We start from the raw sequence: 12,446 nt of genomic DNA, 5'->3' as shown, positions 1-12,446 counted from the left end.
TCTTCCTGTATTGATTCCATTTTTGTGTCTTTTGGTCTCTAGCCCTTTCGCAATTTCTATTGAACCAATCCTGTTTCCTAGTTCTGCATCTCTGTTTTGGTATAAATTTTTTTGTGCCTTTATCATATATTTCACAAAACTTGACATACATCTCATTCACTTCCTTGCCTAGCATCAAGTCTGTCCAATGTGCACATGAAATAAAGTACAGTGGTACCTCGCATAACGATCGCCCCAAATGACGAACATTTTGGGTAACGAACGGCCCGATCGGCGTCAAATCGTCCCGTATGACGAACGCTGGTTTGAGTAACGTCAACACCACATGGTGGGGTCGCACTGCTGCTTGCACATTCTTAGACGCCTCCGACGATGCACATAAATTATGTTGTTCTTATTTAAAGATGCTAATGATGCTGGGATATAAAAGGGTGACTGCTGAGATGTTGCAAAGCATTGACGTTTTTGTAGGAAAAAAGAAATGAAATGTCTGATATACAACAAATGTCAAAAAGGTTCGTTCGGTGATCGGCAGGTAGGCTGCTCCATTATAACAATCTTTCTTTGTTTCAAATGTGTTCCATTTGTTTTGTATTTGTCATTTACGTCTCAATAATGGAGAAGCCTACCTTACATACACTGAATAAACCATTATGACATTTTCCTTTCTTCAAATGTGTTCAATATTTATTTTTCATTTGTCTTGTAGCAAAAGGTTCGTTCGGTGGTCGGCAGGTAGGCTGCTCCAAGTTTCTTACATACAAAAAACGTAAATAATAAAAAAAATGAAGAATTTTGAAAACCAGTACAAATGTCAAAAAGGTTCGTTCGGTGGTCTACAGGTCGGCTCCTCCATGTTTCTTAACCCTTAAACTGCGCAACGCGCCTGCAGGCTCACGTCTGGTTTGCGCAACGCGCCTCCGGGTATTTGTAATTTTCACGTTCCATTCAAAACTCCCGCGGCTACATGGGGTTCACATCAGCTTCCTCAGGGCTCTTGTAAACAGACGCCATCTTTAAAAAAAATCGTGGTCCACATTTCCGAGTGTGGGAGCCTCAGTAGTGTGTGAGCAACCAAGGCTGGCGCTCACAGCATGAGCGCACAGCACTGCTGTTCAGCATGTGACCACAGCATCGCCTAATAATGTCAAAATATATACAGTGGTACCTCGGAATGCGATTGTCCCTGTATGCGAGGTTTTCGGAAGGCGAGGTGTATTTACTCCAAAAATTTGTCTCAGAAGGCGAGGGTTACTTCGGGAGGCGAGTTTGGACGCGAGTTTGTTGATACGCGTAAAGCCGACCTAGCGCGTTCGTCGCCCCTCCGCCCCTCAGTTTATTATTGTCTCGCGCTCAGTGACTACCCCCACATCAATTCTTCTCGCGGATTTTCAGTGTTTTGTTGGATTTTTGGTGATTTGTCTATACAATTTGTTATTATATATCTCACCATGGGTCCCAAGAAAGCCAGTGGTAAGGATAAAGGCCAGAAAGCTCATGTGAGGATGACAATAGAGGAGAAACAAGAGATCATTCGGAAGCATGAGAACGGTACACGTGTTGTTGAACTTTGTAGGCAGTACAACAAAGCCACATCAACAATATGCACTATACTTAAGAAGAAAAATAAGATTATGGGTGCTAAAGTGGCAAAAGGAGTAAGAACATTAACGGCACAAAGACCACAAATACTTGAAGAAGTGGAAAAGTTGTTATTAATTTGGATACACGACAAGGAGTTGAGGGGTGATAGTGTTTCGGAGGCCATTATTTGTGAGAAAGCCAGGGTGTTGCACGAAGACCTTCTAAAGAATACCCCTGCAACGAGTGATGGAGATAAGAAAGAGTTTAAGGCAAGCAGGGGCTGGTTTGAAAAATTTAGAAAGAGAAGTGGTATCCATAGTGTTACAAGGCATGGGGTTATGTGATGTGATTATGGAAGGGGACTCCCCTTCCAAACAGTAACTCCTCTCCTCCTCCCCCCTCCTCACCATCTTCCATACGCCTACAGCACTCGACAGCAAGGTAAGTAATAACTGGAACACAGTTTTGTAGGTTTATTTAGATGAATTAGGTAAATTAGGTATAAAAATTTAGTTTGATGTGGGGTTTTTGGGGTAGTCAGGAACGGATTAATTCATTTCCCTTTATTTCTTATGGGGAAATTAACTTCGGAATGCGAGTTTTCGGAAGGCGAGGCGTCTCCAGGAACGGATTAAACTCTTATTCTGAGGTATGCCTGTATATAACTTGTATTATTTAGCTATGATAGTGTTATATTAGAGCCTGAGTGTGATAATGACTGGGTACAATGTTCAAATATCAGTGATTCAATGTTGTTCACGATGTTCACAGCGCTAGCCACAGCACCACAGCATTATTTCGTTCATCTAGGAATCTTCAAATGATTTCTTAGGTTCTTTTTCAAAATAAACGTGTGGTCAGTTATTCATTTACAGGAATTAGTGACCAGGATTGTGATAATAGCAGGATTGTGGTTATAATTAGCGTTGTGCGTAGTATTGTGGAAGGAGGAATTTTGGTGAGGGAGGGAGGGCGAGAATTGAGGTAGCCTCATTGTGTGTGTGTGGCTGCCATTCTTGTTTTGCTCACCATACTAGCTTAGTGATTCGCTATGGGCAACACATATGTACATGGGTATATATAGTGTGTGTATATAGTGTAAGAACAGCAACAGGAGAATGTTGAGAGGAGCTATTTTGGAGAGGGAGGTGACGTAATCGTAGCGTCGTCTGCTGTGTGATTTTTCATGCAGTGTATGGTGGCCACTGTACTGTTTAGACACAATACCGGCTTACTTGCATAGTTCTGGTAAATAAAACATGTAGATAGGTATATAGAACATGTGTAATAAGAACTATAACAATATGGTGGGAGGAGCAATGTTGGCGAGTAAGATGTTGGAGTGAGGGAGACTGGCTGGGTGTGGCTGCTCTCACTCGAGGTGTTCTGAATGTGTTCATGGCCAAATACGTACGTACGTATTTGGGCTTGGGTTCTGCTCCTCCCCGGGTTCGGTTACGTGTCCCTGTGGTTTCTTCGGTTCCGTCTTCAGGAGGTTTTCGGCTAACCGCATCTCTCCGCCTGCGGTGCGGTTGGCCTTTGTGGCTTCCTCCTGCGTGTCCAGATACTGGTTCCTTCTGTTCTGGACAGGTAGGGCTCCTTGTAGCAGTTTGGGCTCCTTGTCACCGTTTGGGCTCCTTGTCGCCGTTTTGGCTCCTTGTCGCTGTTTGGGCTCCCTTGTAGCCGGTTGGGCTACTTCTCGCCTTGTTGGGCTACTTCTCGCCTTGTTGGGCTACTCTCGCCTTGTTGGGCTACTTCGCACCTTGTTGGGCTACTTCGCACCTTGTTGGGCTACTTCGCGCCTTGTTGGGCTACTTCGCGCCTGGTTGGGCTACTTCGCGCCTGGTTGGGCTACTTTCTTTCGCGTCCTGCGCATGCGCCGTGGGAGTTTTTGGTTCCGGGTTGTGTGCACACGTGTTCTGCTCCTATTCTCTCGGGGGGGCTTTGCCTCTCGCTCTTTTCTTAATCCAATCCGTGCCCCGTTGCTTTGGGGGTGTTCTGGGGTGCCGCTGTGGGGAAATCATGAGGTTTTTCCCTGCATTCTAGGGTGGGGAGCCTCCTTCGCTGCTCCCCTCCTCTCCAGCATGGGCGCACTGTCCGCCTCCGGCAGATACGGACTCGAACGCTTGCGTCATGGCCCTTCAGGGTCTATGCTCTGCAGGTGAGTTGGTGCGGTTTTGGCGTCTCCTTCGTCCTGACGCTGTTTTTGTTTTTGGGAGTAGGAATGGGTGTACATACGTACTTGAGAACGTGGACCGTATCACCCAAGGTGCCTACTGCAGGGCTATTAGCCCATGCTGGGCAGCTCTTGTTCTCTCCACCTGATTCCTTCCTCGGTTCATGGGTGTCTGCAGGTGGCCTCTTGTCCCTTCCGAGGCGGTTCCTGCCTGTCCTCCTCCTGCCCCTCTCCTATGCTTGTCCAACTTTGCTTGAGTTCGGGGCCCCGCCTCCACCTTGTTCCGCAGTGCAACGGTGGGGGTGCCTGTTTGGTAGTGAGTTTTCCTGTGTCGGAGGTTGTGTTCGCCTCCTTGTGCTTGCAGGTTGGGTTCTGGCTCTTTGTTTCCACCTCTCCCTTGTCGTTTGCCTGTCGGGCGGATTCTGTGCTTCTTGGGCACTCTCATATCTGCTCTTGGGGCAGTGTATGGGGTCAGCCCATGTTGGGCTGCCTAATGTGTTCCTTTGATTGCCTGTTACACTGCACATGTTTCTTCTACCGTCCCTGTGGCTCAGTTGGGTGCTCGGTTTCCGCCCGTGTCCCCTTGTGTGCCACTCGTGTACGATTTATCTATCTTCTCTGTCGCTTCCTCGGGGAGTGTGGTGACGTTTTGCTGCGGTTTTGGTACTGCAGCTGCGTGTCGGGGTTGGTTGTGGCATTTTGTTCGGCCCTTCCGTGCTCCCTCTGGGGCTCTCCTTCCTTGCCGGTCTTGCTGTGCCGGGCCTTGTTTTTCCATGTTCCTTGGTTTCACTGTCTTGTCCTCGCCTCATTGTGCTGGCTGGGGATGAGCTTGGGGTCTTCGTCTCGCCCCTCGCCTATCCTCTGGTTTCGGTTCAAGTTCCAGAGCCTAGTGGGCTCCCTTCCTTCGTGTTTTTCACGGCTGCCCCGGGGGTTTTCTTGACGCTGGGGCTTTGAGGGGACAGCTCGGCCCTGGGGCCTGCAGGGTGGATTCCCGGGGCTGGGGTGGGGCTCACATGAGGGGCCTCGGGCCCCGTTGGTCCTCGCCGGGGTGTTTCTAACCCTCTGGGGGGGACTTGCAGTTTTGTGGTGTGGGGTTTTCCGTTCCCCCTCTCCGCACGTGCTTTGTGGGCGTCGGCCCCTCTCTGGGCTTGGTTTCCTTGTCCGTTGTACCCGTTGTTTCCTTCCTGTTGGTGGGTGCTTTTCTACGATCTTCACCCCTTTTTCCCGGACGGGCCTTCTTCCGTCATGTCCCCCTCTTCTTGGGGTTTCTGCATGACTTTTGGTCTCGGGTGCGACGAAGTTTTGGGGCCTTCGTCCTTTGTGTTTGCTTCTTTTTGTTCTCGAAGGTTCGGGACTGTTTTGCTTCTTCCCGTTTTCTGGTGCGTCTGTCGTCATTCGGTTGAGCTTCCCTCCGGTCCTTTCTAGGGCTTGTGGGTCCTCTTCCCAGCAGCTTCTGTGTGTTGGCCTTTTTGTTCTTTTGTGAATATCTGTTCTCTTCACACTGTCTCGGCGCTACTAGTTTTCCTGGGAGCGATTTTGCTCCTCCTAATGAGTCTTTTCGCTCCTGCCCTTCTGCGAGATGTTGGTGCGGGGCGGCTCCTTATGCGAGTTCCTTCCCTGTCCGCTGTACTTGTGGAGGTGGTTTTGCACACTTGTGGCATTTTCGTTTTGGTCCTGCGCTTTCTTTTCCCTCCTGGGGCTGTCATAGGATTGGCTTGCGGAGGATGTAGAGGCGCTTGGGGCCGTTCCTGGGTCTGGCACCTTGGTTTCTGCTGCTAGCTTTCGGTATCGATATTCCTTCTGCACCGTTTCGCAGGTTGTATCGTGCGTTGTTACACCTCCGGCCTGCTTATGCACTGCCTGTGTCGTCCTGGTCTTTGGACAGGGTGCTCTCCTGTTTTTCTTCTCCTTGGTGGTTGTGGCTCCTTGGGGTCAGGTTTGCTTTGCCTCGGTTTTCTTTTTGTGTTGGCATTCGCCTCTGGGGGTCGTGTGGCAGAGCTTCTTGCTCTTCTCAGGCGCAGTGGTTTTTGGCTCCTATGGTCGTGATCATAGGTTTTCTTCGTCTGCGGCTGTTCTCACTTTTTTCTGGCGATTGATATACCTTGGGTTGTTGTCTCGACTTCGTGTTGTGGAGTGATTCTCCGACCGCCTCCCGGGTATGTCCCCTTGTTTCTTAGGTAGTCTTTGGTGAGGTAGCTCCGGGGAGCCGTAGGGGCTCCCCCCAGAAAACCAGCGTTGAATGTAATGAAACACCATTTTCTGGGTGAGTCCCGGAGGCTCCCCGGCACCCTCCCACCCTCTGGTCGGCAGGTTTTTTCGCGGTTTTGATATCCAGCCTCAGAACTGGGGCGGGGATCGCTGGCGCGGGGGTTTGGGGCTCCCCCTCCCGGGGAGGGGGGGAGCTGCGCAGACATGCGGCGCGGCTTGCGTGACGTCATGCTTGTTAGTTTGTTTTCCTGGGGGGAGTTCTATCCACTCGTTTGTCGATTTTGTTGTTTAACCAGAATAGGGGTTTGTTTTGTGGCGCTTACCTTTCTGGGTGCCTGTCCCGGTCGATGGCAGATATCGAATGCTCCAAATCACATGTGCATTTCTATGGGCCATTGCTCCCCGTGCCTCTCTGAGGGGGCCAGGTTCTGGCTCGTGGTCCCGGGTAGGCCTAGAACTCCACCCACATCGACTGATGCAAAATAGTTAGGGTATCCATATCAGCCATGGATAGCTCCGGGGAGCCTCCGGGACTCACCCAGAAAATGGCGTTTCATTACATTCAACGCTGGTTTTTTTTTTGTATATGATGCATATTTGTGTCCTTTACAATATGTACACAGTAGAATGTTCATATTGTTCCAGGGAACTGTGATACATGTGTCAGTAATGTGTCCACAATAAATGTTTATTGTCGCAATATTACTTGTTCAAAATTCACTAAAATTACAATACAGTATGTACAGTTTCACACACTATTTACACAGTAACACACTGTATCACACACTCAGTATTTCAGAAGTGAGTAATAATCAACAAAGTAGTCCATGGTACACAGCGCGACTTCGCTCTCGTTGCACCAGTACAGATAGATTTTCGCTTCCTGTTTCTTCGTGCTGTGTGCTTGCAAATAACGCACTCACGTACACCCTTCACATTAGTACCTGTAGGTGGTTTGTAGCCAAGCTTGTAAAACATAAGGTAGTGTTGAAAAGATTACAGGAAAAGATCAATTTGTAAGGTACAGTAGTCGTGAAAAGATCGCTTTGTAAGGTCCTACACAGGAAGAGATTCAGCTAGCCTCAGAGAGTGTCCATCAGTCAAGAAAAGATTCAGTGATTCTTGAAAATATCTATGGAAAACACCACCATGGAAGCCGTTAACACTGTTCATTTATGCTACTGGTATCAGATGCATCATCACTGAATGCAGAAAACGATTCATCTATGTATCATCTAAATAAATTGGAGATAGTAAGGGTGGCGCTCAACGCTGGTCTTTTGTCTTAGTTATTTCTGAATTGGCAACTCATGCCTCACCCTGTCACCTCTTATCGTTTGGCGTTGGTGGGGCCACTATTGCTTGTGTTGGGTCTAAACACCTGTGTGGCACCGTCCTGCAAGTTCTTGTGTGTTCATTCACCTCCAATCTTCTCATACTCCTCCTGAGCCATCCTGGTCCCTTGACTGCCTTCCTTTCCTCACTTCCATTTATGGGGTTCCCTTTGGCTCATAATGCTTTTCTTAAGAAGGTTTTCTTGCTGGCTCTTGCCTCAGGCTGTTGGGTTGGGAAGCTTCAGGCTTTTCTCTGGAGGCAGGAGCTTTGCTCTTTTGGCCCAGGTGGGTGGTTCGTTTGCAGCAGTCTTCTTCTTTTCTGGTGAAGAATGGGTTGGTGAGCTTCCGAAAGGGCCCTTTGGTGATTGATGTTTGATTGGTTTAGACAGTGATTCATCATTTGTGTCCCATGGCAGCTCTTCATCGCTGCCTGCATGCCACCAGCTCTATCTTTCTGGATGTTTTGTTGGTTGATCCCATTTCCTTAGTTTCCTGTTCCAAGGCTCGCTTTTCTCAGGTTGTCCGCAGTAACATGAAGTCTAGCCAGCCTGCGGTCAGGTCTGCAAGGCCTGACCGCAGGCTGGCTAGAAGAGCCAGTTCTAGCCAGTTCTGACTTCAGAACTGGCTAGAACATCATGTTGGGCCCATGATGTTCTTAACACTTTCGCACACACTGCGTTCTGAAAAAATCTAATCGTATGTGCTTTCGGCGTTTCGCGCGCCTATGCGGTAAGACCGAAAAAGTGTACACTCTTTTGACTGTCCTGACAATAATTGAAGGCGCATGTATTTAAATTTGGTATCACTGTGTTCGCAATAAAATTGTCTATAAGAACATACCTATAAAATGCCGCCAAAGCATAAGGACTATCAACACCAAATAAAAAACTATTCAGATCACTCGCCGAGAGCACCAAACAGCAACAAAATGTTTCCACTCTCTTAATGGTTGCGAAGCCTACAGTTGTCCTACATCGCTAATTGTGGTATCATTGGAATCGCAATAAAATTCTCTACACGGACATATGCATATAAATATAGATTCAATGTTGTAGTCCACCCAAAACAGTGTGGGAAGTGGCCGAAGTGTTACCCGCGGCGGCATATCAGCGAAACTCGCTTTGAAAAGTGTATATTCAATTCACTGTCCTGACATTATTTTTCGATGTATGTATTTCATTTTTGTTCCAATGTGTTCGCAATAGAATGTTCTATAAGAACATAAGTATTAAAGGTCACATAAGGATGCGTTCAACCGGCAACATATATAAAAACTACTTCGATTATACTCGTCGTGTCAATAATACAATTGTTTTACCACGATGATTCACTGCCACGCCGTTCTCTTTAATAAGCTGTTCGGCTATTAGAAAAAACGTATATTTCATGGCAAACATTTGTAAACTATTCCCAAGTTGATCGGAAAATAAATGGAATTTATACAAATATTTTTTCGCCGGACTACACGCGTAGTCTGTTATGCGGAAACGTAAGAAAATTTGGTGGCAACCTAGAAATCCTCAAATGCGCGAAAGTGTTAAATAGCTGGCTTTTGCTGCCATCTTCTTTAATATGTCCTTGGTTGATATTTTGGCTCCTTTTTTTTTATATATATATACAAGAGAACAAATCCATAAGGGCCGTGATGAGGATTCGAACCTGCGTCCGTGAGCATCCCAGACGCTGCCTTAATCGACTGAGCTACGACATCTCGGACGCAGGTTCGAATCCTCGTCGCGGCCCTTGTGGATTTGTTCATTTGGTGCATTACATTATTGTGATTTCTGTGTGTAATATATACAAGAGTTGTTACATTCTTGTACAGCCACTAGTACGCGTAGCGTTTCGGGCAAGTCCTTAATCCTATGTTCCTGGAATACGACCCCCTCCAACCCCCCCATGAAGATTGTTTTTTACAACCAGGTACACATTTTACTGTTGAGTTAAACAGAGGCTACAGTTAAGGATTTGCACCCAATAAATCCTCCCCAAAGCACTCGCGGAATGCCAGGCGAGCGTCTTACCACTACGTCACAGAGACTGTCCTAAGAAGTTGATGCGGCCTTGTGTACGGTCAATCTTCCTGGGCCCAGTTGGTCTTCTATGGCTTTGGGCCTTGTGTCGCCTGCATGGTGTCTCTTCTTCATATTAGTTCCTGCTTCCTCTCCCCCATCCTGGTAAAGTCCCTTTGTTGTTCTCTGTGGTTAATTAACTTCAGGAAGCATCATGAACTCATCAATGAATGTAATGAAATGCCAATTTATTGAGGTGCCCCAGTGGTTCCCTGTCACTTTTTTTTTTTTTTTTAACTTTAATCCATTTGTTATTAAAATTGAATTTACTGAATTCTCCTACCCTTGAATTTGAGACTGGTTGCACTGGCCTATTACCCATGCATGTCTGAACTTCAGTTAGGTTGTGTTCTGAGTAACATGTAATTGTAATCATTATGTCCTTAATCAGTTCATCTCTGTAAAAATAAGATTTAGGGAGCTTTCTGGTTGGCTCTACTATTTGCTGATGTTTTGTATTGTTTTCATACAAAATTGTACATCTCATTGTTTTCATCAGAACACAAGACATGGAAGAGCCTGTATTCTTGCCACGATCATCAGTAGCCCGAGTTGACATGCCTCAATGGGTTGTTTATCAAGATGTCTATGAGACCAACAAAATGTTCATGAGGAGTAAGTATGTTTTGAAGATAATTTTTATTGTGTAGTAAGATTATCTTCTGTGAAGTAATAAAATAATTTATAAAGGGCTATTGCAGAAAGTTGTAATCTAGGGATGTCCTTCTTGGAACCCCCAGCCAATACTTGAATAAATGGTTGAGGGAGATTGTTCACTGGGCATCCAACAAGTCCAAGGAAGTGAATCAAGGCTGCCTTGATACTACCTGGTGAGCCGAGGACATAGTGGTTATACTGAATGTTTTATTTTGAAGAGAAATCTAGTTTGAGCTGGGGTTTGGAGACAGTATCCCAAAACACAGGGAGAACAGGTAACAAAGTCCTGGAAAGACTCTGTAACTTAACTGAAGACCATCCTGGGTCTTGAAGCATCCTGGGTCCACAGCTGCCAGAAGGCACCCAGGTGTTTCCCACTAATAAGACTTATAATGAAAAGGGGAATCGGGAACATGAACAGCCTTGATGATGATTACAATCCTCCTGAGGTTATCTATTCCACTGCTCCACAGAAGATGAAAGGACTGATCCGCACTCTGGAAAGCCACCAACACAACAGCATTATTGCCTCTTCTCTGAGTCCCATAAAAAACTATTGCAATCACATTTCTGCCATGAATCTGATTGAGCATGCTTGTCAAAACCCGATCTTCAGTCACCTCCAGAAGTGCTTCCCTATCAGTGATTACTTATCAGTGACTAACAAGGGAGTGAGTTTTGGCTCTTTATGCCCCATCTCCTAGCCATTCATACTTGACATGCTAATTACCCCTCTCGACATTAATGTTTTCATCAAATATCTTTTTAAGTTGTAGATGAAATTGATTTCAACAACTTCTTCCTTCAGTGCATTCCACTTGCCTACCATCCATACAGAGAATGAAAACTTCTTTACTTCTCTTCGACTGAATTGCATGTCCAGTTTCTACTGATGTCTCCTTGTTCTACCTCGTTTTAATTTAAATAGGCTTCCTTTATCCATTTATATTCCCTCCTCAAGATCTTGTATGTAGTTATCATATCGCTCTGTTTCTTCTCTCCTCCAAGGTTGTGAGGCTGAGTTCTTTCAATCTGTCCTTATAGCTGAAGTCTCAATTTTGGTACTAATCTAGTTGCAAACCTTTGAACTTTCTCAACTTTCTATATATGCTTCACATGGTGTGGGTTCTATGCTGGAGCTCCATACTGAAGTAGTGGCCTCAGGTAGGCAGTGTTTATTGACTGGAAACCCTCCTTGATTAGATTCTTAAATAGCATTCTTAGTTGTTAATTAAGGGGACCCTTTCAGAGGGAACAGTGCCTCAAATATAGATAGATAAGCTTCTTTCTGGTCCTCAAACCTTTTCAGACTCGTCTTCTAATTTAACACTTTCGCGCGCCCGGCTAAGGTTAAAAAAAAAGCGGTATGTGCGCGCGGCGTTTTTGTCGCTTAAGCATCAAAACAAAAATGTGTATACTCTTTTTACTCTCCTGACCTTAGTTCTCGAGCTACGTATTTCATTTTGGTACCAACGTGTTCGCAATAAAATTCTCTAGAAGAACACCAGTAAAAAAAGGTCACAAAAGGTATAGGGATACCAGCACCAAATAAATAACTACGTAGATGACTCGCCGTGAGCGCCCAACAGCAACAAAATGTTTTTACTCTTGGGATTGTTATCACCTCCACACTTGTCCTACAGTATTAATTTTGGTATCAATGGACTTACAATGAAATTCCCAACACGGTGATATGAATATAAACGTAGAATAATGGTCGCGGCCCACCCGCAAGAGTGTGGGAAGTATTACCCGGTATCGGTGACGCGACGACACATGTGCGATACGGCGCTTTGAAAGTTTATACTTATTTCACTGTCCTGACATTATTATTCTATGTACGTCATTCATTTTTGTGCCAATGTGTTCGCAATAGAATGTTCTATGAGCCCGTAGGTAAAAAAGATCAACAAAGCATAAGATAGAATAGCGCAAAATATAAAACAACGCTGGAACATATCAGTGAGCGTCAAACACACACGAAATGTTTTTACTGTTGTTATGTTTCTCAAGTTTATACTTGTTGCACACAGTTATTTTTGGTTGTACATTGATCGGAATAAAATTCCCTAAACAGACATATGTATATAATACATGATATGGGGGAAGCATTACCAGTATAAACGGCTAAAGTCACCCACCTGCAACCCGTTTGGTACACTCATGCAGACACACGCTACACCCAAAAAAAAATCTATGAAAGTTCGAGTCTACTTACGGCAGTTTATGTGATACAGTGTTCATTCTGGCATCAAAATACTCGTTTCAGTTTGTAGTTCATGCGATTTTCAGAATCAACTGAATCGCTGGAGGTTCAACATTTGAGTCAGAGTCATCTGACAAAACCGTCTCGTCAAATGGCAGTGTGCCAGACATCTCGGGTTCTGATTCGGTTGCTGCTTCAGCTTGAGGTGT

The 12,446-nt window shown here is 45.7% G+C and overlaps 1 protein-coding gene across 1 annotated transcript in view; it reads left to right on the top strand.

Moving 5' to 3' along the window:
* The window catches only part of kz (putative ATP-dependent RNA helicase kurz), a 222,505-nt gene that overhangs the window by 180,648 nt on the left and 29,411 nt on the right, over positions 1-12,446 (top strand). Inside the window, exon 17 of the mRNA XM_045732921.2 lies at positions 9,874-9,989. Within this exon, the coding sequence (XP_045588877.2) occupies positions 9,874-9,989 (116 nt within the window). The remainder of the gene's footprint in view (positions 1-9,873; positions 9,990-12,446) is intronic.

This window comes from Procambarus clarkii, chromosome 4 (genome assembly GCF_040958095.1).
Source record: "Procambarus clarkii isolate CNS0578487 chromosome 4, FALCON_Pclarkii_2.0, whole genome shotgun sequence".
NCBI classification, from domain to species: Eukaryota; Metazoa; Arthropoda; class Malacostraca; order Decapoda; family Cambaridae; genus Procambarus; species Procambarus clarkii.
This window is presented reverse-complemented; position numbering and strand designations above follow the sequence as displayed.